Source organism: Hemicordylus capensis, chromosome 3 (assembly GCF_027244095.1).
Source record: "Hemicordylus capensis ecotype Gifberg chromosome 3, rHemCap1.1.pri, whole genome shotgun sequence".
Classification (NCBI taxonomy): Eukaryota; Metazoa; Chordata; class Lepidosauria; order Squamata; family Cordylidae; genus Hemicordylus; species Hemicordylus capensis.
Genome location: NC_069659.1, coordinates 94,240,468 through 94,254,991, shown reverse-complemented (window position 1 = coordinate 94,254,991; position 14,524 = coordinate 94,240,468). Strand labels below are relative to the sequence as shown.

General features: G+C 40.3%; 1 protein-coding gene across 3 annotated transcripts in view; it reads left to right on the top strand.

Annotated features, from left to right (window-relative positions):
• The first annotated feature begins 1,523 nt into the window (after positions 1 to 1,523).
• The window catches only part of DSCAM (DS cell adhesion molecule), a 579,300-nt gene continuing 566,299 nt past the window's right edge, over positions 1,524 to 14,524 (top strand). For all 3 annotated transcript variants that reach the window (XM_053310684.1, XM_053310683.1, XM_053310687.1), the window contains exon 1: positions 1,524 to 2,287. In XM_053310684.1, the coding sequence (XP_053166659.1) occupies positions 2,245 to 2,287 (43 nt within the window). In that variant the 5' untranslated portion in view covers positions 1,524 to 2,244. The remainder of the gene's footprint in view (positions 2,288 to 14,524) is intronic.

Below are 14,524 nucleotides of genomic sequence, written 5' to 3'. Positions count from 1 at the left end.
GTATATACTTTAAAAAAAATAAATAAGATACAGCTATATGCCATTGAACAGTATCTTTTAATCCTTTATATAATTTCTGGTTATATTTAACTTGCAGCTGATCTCTTGTAAAGTTTATCTTGATCTTGTGAATTCATTATTACTGCTTTTCTAGCTAGTAAAGTTGCTCAGCATCAGCTGGAATCTTACTGGCTTAACTAGGATTTTTACTTCTTGGCCAGTTGCCAGAACAGAATGTAAAGCCAAAAGAGTTTTTGTATGGTAGGTGTTTTCCAGATTAGTTTCCTCTTGTTTTTTAAGTGTTGGGTTGTATCTTTTACATTACAAATCTGGATTTCATTGTTTCACTTTAGCAACTGATAAATAAAAACAATACTTTTGAAAGTTGCTTCCCATTGGAGGGGAGGTGCAGGTACTTGAAGTGCTAGAATGTTTGAAAACAAAAGCTGGCCAGTCTGTAAATGCAAATATAAGTGAAGTGCCTATACTCTTTAGCAAATTTGTCAATATAACTACTTTCTATTTCTTATTAATAAAATAATATGGAGCTCTGTGCTATGTTTCTGGCCAAAGACCTGCAAGCACATTGAAAACAATTTTTCAAAAGCCCCAAATAAAAATCCTACTGTCTTGTAGGTTTGATTTACCTCAAGATTTAACATGATGTTTTGTTCTGGACAGTTGAAATCCTTCTGAAATGGACATTGGTTAAGCTACAAAGACAGAAGAGAGGAAGATCCATTTAGCATTAGTTGACTGCTGTCCACAGTGTTGAATTTGCAGGCTTGTTTATTACATGAAGGCCTCAGCATTTGTTCCCAATGTGATTTGCTGAATTCATCCATTCTTTCAATCACTGGACTCAGGATCCTTCTTTTTGAAGGAATTATCCTCTTTAGGAAAGCATCATAGAAGCCTATGCAGAATGTGTTGATATCTGAAAGAATTACTATGGAGGAGGAGGCCTCTAGCTTTTCCAAAAGCCTTGTCTTAACGTTTTCCTGCCTTCCATTTCACTGTAATAGGCCTGTCTGGATATTTTCATGGTAGCCATATTGAAAATCAAGTAGAGACTCTTTGCTTGTATACGTGTCACTCTGGGCACATATGTTGGCATTCCCATTGAGAATTTCAGTCAAGAGACTGCAGAAACCACTGGGAAAGTATGCAAAAAAGGGAAACAATACATTTTTTAAAATGTTCCAGTATGACTACAGGCTGGGCCTAAAAATACTGTTTTGCTCAGAAAACTGCTTTCAACTATCCTTTTTTTGTTTGTTTTCTCCTGTGCTTATAATAGAGAAAAAAGGAGCAAAACCTTGCAGACAACCTTTGCAGCTCTAGTCACAAGAAGAAAATTGCTTTCTTTTTATTATATGGAAAGAAACACTATGATAAAAATGTTAGAGACGCAGCTTAATATGCTAAATGTGTTGATGAATGTATATTATGTGCTTCTAGAGTTGCCGCCCCCTTCTCAACACATTAGTTGTGTTTTAAAATCAGTTGCTGCTGGGGGTGGAAAAGCAGTTTGGCAAACTAGAGAAATACTGTATCCAGTTCTAGCATATTCTGTGGCCGTCTGGGTCCTGACTGGCCTTCTTGCTTGCTGCTTTAAGACCAGGGAGGGCTGTGACTGATGGAGGCCTGCGATAGGGTTAATACTTTCCTCTGTACTGCTCAGAGGCAGGGAAGGTTAGCAGAGGGATCAATGTGATTAAAGCGGTAGGAGAGGAAAGATGTGCCTGCCTGCTTCCTTGCTGCACGGATGTGGTGGCTGAAGGGTGGTGCGTTTGGAGCCGGGCTGCTGCAGCTCAAGGGCCGGAGGAGATTTCCAGGGATGGTCTTCTGCTTGCGCTGGAGGGGCTTTGCACCTGTGGACCTGCTTCTGCAAGCCTGCCGCCGGTGTCTCCCTGGGCTAGGAACGACACACCTGAGCTTCAAGCAGCCACCTCCCTTTTCCCTCTAGCTGCATCTTTCTGCCAGAGAAAAGCAAGTGTCAGTGGAGAAGAGCCGCGAAAGGAGAGACAGATCACACTTGCTTTAAGGACAATCAGAGGCGGGCGCACGTCCTCCAAGCGGCCGGCTCCACACGGCGACCACCAGCCCGGTCTGCGCTGGACTGGGCTTCTCTCTCCTCGCTTGCAGCTTTAACCTTGCAGCAGTTGACTAATCGGGAAAGAGAAGGCGAGGGGAAGAGTGGACGGCCAAGCACATAGCTGGGAGGCTAGAAAGGAGCAGGGCATGTGGATATTGGCTGCCGTCTTGTTCCAGAGCATCTTGAATGGTGAGCTGCATGATCAGAGCCCTGCACTTGGAGACCCCTTTAATTTCTTCAAGGGTGATTAAGGGGCGGCGGGGGGGCGGGGGTCGGCGTCGGGATGGGACGTGTGGTTTATCTTTTGTGTTTCAAGCCTCCTCGTGCTGGTGGTTAGCAGCTTTGGGACGAAGGAAGAAATTGCTCGGTAATCATTTAGATTAGCAAAGTGACAGCCTGCAATCCTGTGCACTATATATCTGTCTCATTCAGTAACCAAGTATACTTGGTGAAATGGAAAAAGAACTGCGTCCTTTCCTATTCCTTCTAATAAAAACAGGATTGTACCCTACAGTGCCTGTATCTGTGTGAAGGGCATATCTCTTAAGCTTCTGGGAGGTTGGGAGGACAGAGCTTTTCCCTTAATGGATTTTAATGGGGAGAAGGCATATAACTATAACGTGGCTTAAAAAATAAGGAACTATTATCTGAACACTTCTTCTTGCCTATTAGGGCATGGAGAAGGCTTCTTGCTATGTACTTATCTCCCTCATTTATGTAAAAATATGCACTGATAAGCATTACGTCACCTGAAAAAAGGCTGGGGACTCTTTAAATCAATTTCAAAGTTACAGAAGAGAAGTAACAATGGAAAGGTAACAGATAAGCTTCATTCTATCTACCTGCTACTTTTTCCATGACATCTTTCTGTGCTCTTAATTAAATCTGTGCCTTTTGTTTTTAAAGTCTAGGTAAAGTGCTACAGTTTTGATGTTTTGGTTTTATTATATCATGGATTACATCACATTTTAGAGAAAAGAAATCATATGTATACAAATCTAACTGATGCTAACGCTTTGAAGGAGGTAAAAAGAAATAACTATGCAGTGTGCTACTAGGTATTCCTGTTATATGGCATTCTCATTTTTTACATTTGATAGCATAGCTCTTCTTAAAATGCATTAATATGCTGACAGTTAAAATGGAAAGATTGAGCACACAATTTCCAAAATGGGCAAAGCAGACAGAATAGAAAAATGTAGCTAGTGAGAATGAATGAGAGAGAGAGAGAGAGGCACAGGGGTGACGGGGAGAAAGAGATTTTCCTGGAAGATACAAATAATTGAAGCTCCAAGCAGAGGGTGAGGAATGAATGCCGGATGAGGGTGCCTTCAGGTCTGCTTCTCTGTACACTGGATGGAAAAATACATTGACAGGCAAGACATCTTTAGAATGAACAGGCAGACTGCACGTAAAATTAAGGCTCTAACAAATGAAACATAAAATAGGAATAATGAAGAGATGACTAGAATGGTCCTAAATATTTTGCACATGGTTGGCTGCCCAAAATAAAACGATTAAGACAAAACTCTGGGCATTGTTCTAACATTAAAGGTAATTGCAACAAGTTCAAGCATTAAGGTTTTGGGCTTTTAAAAACCCCCAATAAAAATAGTTCTGTGTTTGTGACCTTTACAACAGAAGACCTGCTAGAGTATAGATCTGTTTTCAATAATCTAGAAAGACAGACTATGAAAATGTATGTTTAATCTCTTAAATGTTTAATTTATTTTGAACATAAAATAGTGTAAGAAAATTCCATCAGCGGACTACTTAAATTGTATTGTATGACTAAGTGAGAACATAATGAACATTTTTAATACAGTGTACCTAATCAGGTGAATGTTCTTGTAAACACCATAATAGTACTCAAAGAGAAATAGTACTCTGGAAAAATAGCCTTTCTATAATAAAGCTGTATGAAGATCACTTGTCATTTTTAATCTGTATGCTTACATAATTACCAGCAGTTTCAATATTTTGCTCCTCAAATCATGATGGAAACAGGTTAGATATTTAGCTTTGTAGTTTTTTTTAATGTATAAAGTATGTGAATTATATCAAGAGATGCTATATATGCACATATGAATCTAAAGAATTGAAACGGGAATTGTATCTATAATTCAGGCTTCATCCTTCATACACATTAGTTTCACCATCTTTAAAGTACTAGAAATTTCTAAAGTATTTCAATTTTTTTAAAGCACTGATAGAAATATGTGAATCTTTTTGCATCAGATTATACTGTTATTAAATAATACCTAAACCAGTAAACAGAATGCATGTATTTCAAGAAATGTTCCCTTAGAATCATATGTGCAGTACATACAATTTTATTTTATTGTGAAAGTGCTACTAGGAATGTATCTAGAAAGAACGTTATCAAGGCCTGTCACTTCCCTGATATAAATGTTGATCATTCACTGTGATTAAAGCAATTAGATAATTTACTCTTGCTACATTCATATGAGGCACTGAAGGGAGATTTTTTTTATTATTTGTCTGGGTTTCCCTCAGATTAAATTAACTCCTCCTTGTGTGCTGAGAAATTACGCAGCTGACTTTTATCACAGTGTTAATTACCTTCTTTCAGAACTCTCTCTAAAACAAGTGTCTTAAATCATAGGCATACATGAAAATGTATACTGTGTGTAACAGTATACACAAGTGTGAAACATATGTGGCATGTTAGCTAGGCTACCAGTATTAGGTATGATTTATACAATACCTGATTCATTCATTTTTAAAAATAGCTTGCTATGTCATGAAAAAGTATGTTTTGGCATTAGAAAGATGGTAGTAAAGGTTATAAGTTTAGGCCTAGCACATCACAATACAGAATAACTGCCCTTTGAATAAGTGGGACCTGGATTGGCTAGATTAAAGAGGGTCATTTGTAACCAAAATTGGTACACTGAAGCATGAGCCAATTGAAACATGTACAAATGAATTTTTCTCATGAGCAAAGTTTTGCTGTTATTTGTAGTTCAGCTCTTAACATGATTCCTTGAAACACAGATTCAAAATGTGCCCTTAATCTTAGATCTTAATTTTCTATCTCTTTGAGAATACATGAGTATACATTTTTAAAGCAGTTGTGGCACTCCCTGGGAGTCCTGTGGCTATAGTCTATCCTAAATGGCTCTGACAACTTTTCCTGACTATATTATCCTTGTTTCTACAATATTCTATTTTAGCACAAATTGTGCAATTGAAGGAAAAACCATGCCATTGAAATTAATACTGAATTGTTGATAGTTTGATAATGAAAAATGCTGATTTGAAAAAGATGGCTTCAAGTAGTTTAAATTTTTGTGTGTTTTGAAATTTTAAATTGGAAACATTTGGACTATTTTTGTTTTAATTATTGGAGGAACTTGGTAATCTTTTATATGCAACATACTTATACAACAATTTAACTTTTTTCTTTCTTTGTTGTTGCTACATGTATGACTATGATCCATTTATGCTTGGGTGGGGGGAATCCATGGAAAAACTAGGATGCAGTTGATTGAGGTAATGGTAAAAATAAATTCCCATTAAAAAGATGTCATGTGATATCTTTAACGTAGAGATCTCTATATGCGCATGTCCATTTTTTACAGACTGGAGTGTGGCTTTTAAAAACATATTAGAGCACTGGAAAACATGATGGAGAGCCAAACCCAGGAAGGAGTAATGTAATGAAGACACAAGGACCATGTGTAAAGCAGTTCGTATTGCAAGTGCAAGAGCTCTTTCAAAAACATTAGAATTCCTACCAATCATGGGGAGGTTGGAGGGGGTGAGAATTCAGTGCCCTTGCTCCTCCTCCCAAACAGCTGATGAGTATAGTTTCAACAGCTTTGAAAAGGCTCCACACAGGTGGCCTTTGTTGTTGGATCTGAGGGAGAGCATCACATGGAGGATGAATCACATGGATGATGATTGTGCACATGGGCTGACATCCATACTAATGCTACTAATCTAGTTCTTTATTTCCAGCAGTGACCAGCAAACTAAAGCAAACTCTACTAGTGCAACAGAGCTGCATACATGTAAGGAGGTTGCATAGCTAAGTGGATGCTCACAGTTGCTTAATCTCCTACAGTCTCGGTTTGCTTGCACAAGAGTTGCACTTGTGAACAGAGGCGCTCTTACCCCTGGACTTTGGGGCCAAAGTCCAGAGCCTTCACAGCCCTTGGGCCCCCCCAATCCTCTTTAGTCTGTCCCAGGTGGTATGGTTGCCCAGCGGAGCATGATGATGCTTAATTTGCAGGAAAGGGGGGCCTCCAAAGGCCTTTAGGTCCAGGCTCCAAAATTACCTAGGTGCACCTCTGATTGTGAAACAAGGTTAGCAGATAGCTTTGCATCATTCTCTGCAACATATGTGGATGGAGGAAGAGGTTTCACAGCAGGGGATGCTCCACAGGTTGTGCAAGCACATGCTGTTGCACCAGTGCCACAAGCTGGGAATGTACATTCCCGGCTTAGTAGAACTGCCTAGTGCATTCTGTTTTCACTAGTGCAGTATTCATCTGGATGTCAACCACTGTTCCCATCCTATCCAGCTAGAGCAACTGTTGAGAAAGCTTGCTTCCAAGTGTGAAGTGCCCCTAACAGAATTGGGGTGAAAGTCTAAGAACCTACCCCCCCACACACACCCCAAGTCAAACAGAAGTGGAACATTTTAAGATGCACAAGCCTTTCCAAATCTCATTGAAATAATTGGAGATTATAAACAGCAGGGATCTGAATGAATAGAATGAGCTTGGAATAAGTATAATGGTTTGAGTAACCACTTCTTATTACTTGGATAATAGGTATAATATGTGGTCATTGCCGTGGTTGAAGGAAAACCAGTTCTTCTAATACACATTGACCTATCATAATAGATGGCACACGTTCTTTCCTTTCATTGACTGCTAATAGATAACAGACATGGCATTTGCATTAATTAGAAAGCCAGATGCATTTCAAGCAAGCTATTCTGCTATCTTGACTGGTGGTCTAATAATATGGCACTTGAATGAGCATTGGGACCTTTTTTCAGGTTTCTTCAGATACATGAGAGTATATGCCATTATGCTGCCTGCATGCATGTCAGACTGTGTCATAGGACACTAGTGGGCAGCAAACCACACAAGACTGGCAACATTTCAGAACAGCAGAGGGAATAGAGAGCTCTTACTCAATGAATGGAATGCACAATCATCTTTTTCAGATCCCTCCATTGTCATTTGGCATGTTGTTTTAAGAACTTACTGTTCTGCTCTTTTCACTTTCATTCATCAAATCAGTGCTTGAATAGCAGCTTTTAATAAGGAAAAGGCCACAGAGAAGGTGATTGTGTCAAACATTTAAATATGTATTGCTGTATAGAACAGTGAAACCCAATCAAAGTGAAGGACAGAGGAACTGGAGAGAGGGAAAGCTTTTGGAGCCTAGAAATTCTTCCTGCGTTTATGGCTTGTCCTTCAGAGTAGGTTCTTCAGAGTAGGACATTCCAGTATTGACATCTGCATTAGAGAGAAGAGGAATGTGATCCAGAGATAGCAATCCAAACAAGACTTGTTACAAGGCCAGCTTGAAGCAGGAGGTAGATAGCCTTTCCCCTAGTCCTGTTATCAGTGCAGTTATAAGGAATATTTTTTGCAATATTGTTATAGGCTAATTATTTCAGTCATAATATGCCAGCCCCCATCATACTGGATAATATATAGTCAAAAAACAGTAGACTGTACATTATGGCAATCTTGCATCATTTTCTATTTGATGCTAATTGTGTAGCAGTTTCAGTGGTATAAAAAAGAAATCCAAGCTTTGTTCTCTTTTACAACACACAGGATCCTTGCTTCACTGTATATGAAATGCTGATCTACAAAGTCAACGCATGACTCAAGGACTCTTCTAATGTAATCCTAGTCATGTTTTCAAGTTCAACTGAAATTAACTGGGTTTCCTTCCAGATAAATGTGTTTAGGATTGACATCCAGATTATTTGTACCAAACTACAGCTAAACATCCTGGAAAGACTTCACTATTGATCATCTGCGTTTATTAGCATAGTAGCTAAATAGCAATTGGGTAGAAGTTCTCGGTTCAAATTTTGGCTCTTCCATTAACTCTCTAGGGATAATACTATCTACTTTAAGGGTAAGGGTTGTTGCAATAAGGTATGCAAAACACTTAGAACACTGAGGAAAAGTGCTGCTGCTATTCTAATTATTGTATTATATTTGTGAAATGTGATTTAAGTATGGAATATCTTGTGTTAAGGCAGGAAATTGGACTTGTGTCCAAAGTTCTAGGTGCTCTATTTGTACCAGAGCATCTTTCTTTCTTCTCTTGCACCTTTTTCTTCTTTTCTTTGCTCTTTGTGGGCCCAGTAGGCTTCTGTTCAGCTCTCTGGTAGTTTCCAATCCTCACACACACACAAGCAGCACTATAATTACTCATGAGTAAGTGATCCAACTTGCTGTGTTAAGCAGCAGGCTGGATGCTTGCTTACAATTAAATCCACTAGTGAGGATGGTTCTGTGACAATTCTGTCTCTGTACACCTCAGCAACAAAATCTGTTTTTCTTGTTGGCTTGCTTGATCCACTGCCACCATTCATTCGCTACAATCTTCACAATCTTCATCCGGGGACTTCAACTGAGTTGTCAGCAATATGCCGATGACACTCAGCTCTATCTCTCCTTGTCACCTGATCCTAGGGAGGTGGTGGATGTCCTGAATTGGGGGCTGGAACAGGCCGTGATGAGTTGGATGTGGGCAGGGGCGTAGCTAGGGAAGAGGGGGCCCGTGTTCATCCCTCTCTCTGGCAGCCCCCCAGAGTGAGGAAGATAATGAAGACAATAGGGAGGGGTGGAGCTGGAGGGCCCTTAGGAGCTGGGGGCCCATGTTCTTTGAACCCTTTCGCTCAATTATAGCTACACCCCTGCATGTGGGCTAATGAACTGAAATTGAATCTGGACAAGACAGTGGTAATGTTGGTCAGTAGGAGAGCCAATCGGGACAGGAGATTTTACCGGTTCTGGATGGGGTTGCACTTCTCTTGAAGGAGCAAGTACGCAGCTTGGGGTGTTACTGGACCTGGCTCTGCTTTTGGAAGCTCTGGTGGAAGCGGTGGCCAGGGGTGCCTTTGCATGGCTTTAGCTAGTGTGCCAGCTGCGTCTCTTTCTCAAGAAGGCAGATCTGGCCACGGTTACCCATGCCTTAGTCACGTCATGGCTGAATTACTGTAACACGCTCTATGTGGGGCTGCCCTTGAAGAATATCCGGAAACTGCAGCTAGTGCAAAATGCAGCAGCTAGGGTTTTATCTGCCCAGTGGGAGCACATCACACCCATTTTGAAAGAGCTGCACTGGCTACCAGTTTGTTTCTGGGTCCAATTCAAGGTGCTGGTTTTGACCTTTAAAGCCCTTAACGGTTTGGGCCCGGGATACCCGAGGGACTGCCTGCTCCCAAGGGTTGCTGCCTGCTTGACAAGATCATCTGAGGGGGCTCTGCTCTGGGTGCTGACAAGGAGGGAGGCTCAGTTGTCATGCATGCGGGACAGGGCCTTCTCTGTTGCTGCCCTCAGACTCTGGAATGCTCTCCTGGTGGCTATTCGCTCTTCGGTCTCCATCACAGCTTTTAGAAAGCATGTCAAATCGTGGCTTTTTACCCAGGCTTTTATATTATTGTCTCTGCTGTTGCTCTTTATATTTTGTACTGTTTTTATGCTTGTGTTTTAAATTTTTAATCAGATTTGTTTTATGTTTTTAGCTTAATATTTTAATTGTGTCTTTTTTACAATCTTGTTTTTAAATTCTGCTGTAAACCGCCTTGGGATTGCTTTAATGAAAGGCAGTTTATAAATGTAACAATAAATAAAATAAAAATATAAATAAATAAATGAATAAATAAATAAATATTTTCTCTTTAGTAGTTAAGTTTAAGTTTTAAAGTTATTTGTATCTATATATTAAATAGTTTTATTTAATGTTTTAATTGTTGTTTTTGTGTTAAAATGGTAAACCATCTAGAGATTTATATATGGGGCAGTATATTAAAAACTTGCTAAATAAATAATTACATTCACTGCCCTTGGTAGATGGTAAGTGCTGTATGCATGAGAGTGACACCAGTAGAGTCCTTTCAATTAGAAATAGTAAAGAGAATTTATTATTTTCCAAAAAGTGATCCTTTTAAATTAGTATAGAAATGTAACTATTTACAAGATTCCTCTGCCTCAGAGGCAGCTCTGGCAGATATGGATGGCTGGGTTTAACTTTAGAAGCTGTTCTAAAGTAGGGAGGACTTCATACTTTCCCTTCCGAATCTACTACTACTACTACGGATATTTATATACTACTCTTCAACTCAAATTTTCAAAGTGGTTTCCACATAGAAAAATAAATAATACTTAAATAAGCTGGTCCCTTGTCGCCACATGGCTCACAATCTAAAAAGAAATATAAGGCAGATACCAGCAACAGCCACTGGAGGGATTCTGTGCTGGGAAGGGCCGGTTGCTCTCCCCCTGCTAAATATAAGAGGATCACCACTTTAAAAGGTGTCTCTTTGTTCAGTTAACAGGGATACCAGCTGCTTTCCTTAATTCCAGCCTGCTAATTCTCTTTCTGCCTTACCCATTATATTTTAATGAGCTACAGCCATTCATCCCTCACCAACTGCTAGGGTACCTTTCTGGCAAAACCTCGCTGTTGGCAAATCCGTGTTATGTGAGGCATTAAAGTCTATGGGAAACAGGGGGTTAGAGGAACCACGACCACAAGAAGGCGGGGGAATACCCCCCACCCATGCTTTAAAAAATCACACACACCCCAAATTCCTGTAATATCACCAAGAAGAGTGAGCAGATCAAACTCTGGAAATATTTGAACCTGTCAAAATAGCTCAAAACAGGGACAGCAAGGTCATCAAAAGGAATGAGTAGATCGAACCTCTGAATCTTCCAAAATCACTTCCCCGCCCCCCACAGTCATTAAAAAACCTTGTCAACTGCAGTTACTCCGGTCGTGGTTGGCAAGACCTGTCACAATTTCCTATTCGCATATACTCAAAACCACAGTTAGTAAAACCATGGTTGGCAAGGTCTGACTGTATTGTCCTTGTTAGTCTTTCAACATCTTGTTTCCGACCTGTTGGTTACTTCTTCACTACTGTCAGTTAACTTCCAGCTGACCACCTGCTGCTCAAGCTCTGAAACCCATGGAACTCCTTCCATCAGTGAAATTAGCCATGCCCCCTAGAGGTTATAACTAGAATCCAGGAACTTGGTAACAGTTGCCATGCTCACCATCCCAGTAAGTGTCCAAACCAAGCAATATACCATTCTTAACTAAAACATTTCCCTGTGCGTTAATGCACATGAACATAAGAACAGCCCTGCTGGATCAGGCCTAAGGCCCATCTAGTCCAGCATCATGTTTCGCACAGTGGCCCACCAGATGCCACTGGAAGCCTACAGCAGGAGTTGAAGACATGCCCTCTCTCCTGCTGTTACTCCCCTGCAACTGGTACACAGAGGCATCCTGCCTTTGAGGCTGGAGGTGGCCTATAGCCCTCAGGCTAGTAGCCGTTGATGGTCCTCTCCTCCATAAAGTTATCCAAACCCTTCTTAAAGCCATCCAGGTTGTTGGCTGTCACCACATCTTGTGGCAGAGAATTCCACAAGTGGATTATGCGTTGTGTGAAAAAGTAGTTCCGTTTGTTGGTCCTAGATTTCCTGGCAATCAATTTCATGTGATGACTCCTGGTTCTAATATTATAGAACCAGGATGAGATTATATCACGTGGATGGTAATGTATAAGTAAATAATAGATTTTTATACTAGGCGGTATATACATTCAATAAATAAATAATAAACAAATAAATAATAAAATAAATAATCCCAGTTTGTCATTGACAAGCAGAACCATTTCCCCCCAAAAGCAGATCCCAACAAGAGCAATGTTCTGATCAAATTTCATTTCACTAAGTGGGATAAAGAGCAAGCGGAATGGGTTGCCTCACCCTAGACGTGAAACTGACTAGACTAGAGGTGGATTGCCAGGCAGCCCATTAACCCTGAAGCAGAGAGAGGGCATGAGCTAGGCTGGCTGACACTTGAAACTGCACGCTGGGGCATTTATTCATAAATAGAAGATCTGCTCCCAAGTAAGTACCTTAGCTTGACATTTCAAGTGGCAAATTTTTTCTGGCACAATGTGAGGATTGTTTTAGAAGTGAGCAACTCTGCTATGTGGGTGGTGGGGAGTCTGCTCTAGGAAGCCAGAATATTCAAGTATTGGTTATTTGTATAGTGGAAGCAGAGCTGAAAGAATTGTTTAAGAATGACAGGAGAGGCATTGAGGCCATAGCCAGACCATAGGGCAACTGGGTACAGGGCAACAAGCAGGTAACCACCAATGTTTCAGTAACAGAGCTCAGGAACCGAATGACCTCTAAGATCCTGCTACAAATGTGCTGAAGCCCCACATCCCTGAGAAAAGCCAGCTCATAATGATAGTGTCACAATTCTAGCAATGTTGGAGAACTTCTTGTACGTCCATTACTGTTTCTGGGTATGGTGTAATTATGAAAGCAGGAGGCTGGAGTCCTGAGGGTTTCTCAAGAAGAGCTTCTGAGGATGCTCAAAGGGGGGACAGTCTCAAGGACTGATGAATGTACTGGAGTCACTAGGGATGGTTTAATCTCTTCTGTTGGTTCTTTTACCAAATAATTTTACCATCTCCTTCCTGAGATTGTCCAGTGATGAGCTGCTTGTGAGACTCAAAAACCCTGGCCTTCTCAGGCTCCTCCTCTAAAGAGGAAAGTACCAAATCTGAGATTCAGGCTTAGATACAGTGAAATCACCTGGAATGTGGTGTGGATTGTGGGGAAATGGGAATACTTTATTACTGTTATTTTACTTTTGAATTGTTAGCCATATAGCCTGTATCACAAAATAACTTGGGTATTTTGAATCAATTATTTGTCATAATTGTCACCATATCATTTCATTGATATATGGACTCTTTGTATGTGGATCCCTTTTGTTACCAGAATTTAAGCATTTCACAAAAATCAGAATGGTTTATCAAATGGATATTTTAAAAGCCTCAATACACTTTTTCATAAGTAATCTATGCACTAGTATTGTGTCAAGGTTTGCTTTTAAAATGAGATTATTCCATAATAAATATATAAATAGCTTTGTAATCAATATCTTACCTGTTTGATGCTGATGACAGATTAAGAGCTTCAAAACAGACATGAAGCAGTCCATGGCACAGTGCAAATGATAATCTAAGCCATCATTTCAAATGAGCCATGGTGAGCCTTGGGCTTGCACCCTCCCCTCCCCATTGTATGAGAGGACTGGGAAAGCTTTCGCTTCCACTTTAAGAAGAAAATGCAATTCTCTGTCATGTACAAACTTGGGGAACTGTGGTTTGTTAACCAGCTAGAGTTAGAAGACAGAATATCAAACCATAGTCGGCTCCTTTTTCTAACTCTAGTTCATTAGCAAGCCACAGTTGCTAGGGTTTGTGCATAATGTGGACTTGCAGTTTTAAAGTGAAAGCAGAAGCTTTCCTCCTCCTCGTGCAGAGGAAGGGGAGGGGGAGTCTGTGCAAACCTATGACTTATTCATGATAGTCTAACCATGGTTTAGATTACTGTCTGTCTGAACCAGGCCAAAGTGTAATCTAGGACTATAGAAAGCCTAGTGGATGTTAGGGCAGAATGACAGGCTGAGTTCCAGATCCTCTCTTTTATGCAGAAACACATATCTGCATTTAGAATGGTTAGTTCCGTGCCAAAGTACTATACAAATACTGTAAGAAAAATTAAATTGGATTACAGCTTGGCCATAGGGCTGGGAAGGGGTGGGGGTGCTTTCTTGGAACAAAATGTGAGATAGAAATCCTAAGAAAGGTAAATGAAAGGCATGTTTCAGTTCAATGATGTTGATCTCTGTGGAATACTTTTCCAGTGGAGGTAGGCAGCTCCCAAAATTGCACTACTTAGAGTGGAAAATAAAGACCTGGCTTTGTTGGCAGACTTTTGGGGCTGTCAGAGTTCATTGTCTGCTTCTGTTTTTGCTGATTTGGGATTTTGTTAACTTCTGATTTTATTTTTTTATTGGGTTCCTGTGGCCTAAAAAAAAAATCTTGGTTTTATTGATTTGTTACAAGTTAGGAATCGGCAAAGCAGTATATACACTTTGTAAAATAATGTGTTCTGTAGCCAGAATTCTGTTTCACACAAACTAATTGTGCATATGACTTGTGTAAGGTTATCTGTGTATTCATGCATGGAATTGCACAAGTGGATTTCCCCCCTCCCCTTCCTGCTTGTGGCTCTCTGGATTGCTGCCAGAGAGATTAATGAGTCTTGCCCGTCTCTCTGTTTAAACTATTTTTGCTCAGAAGGGAGTGAGGAAGAGTGA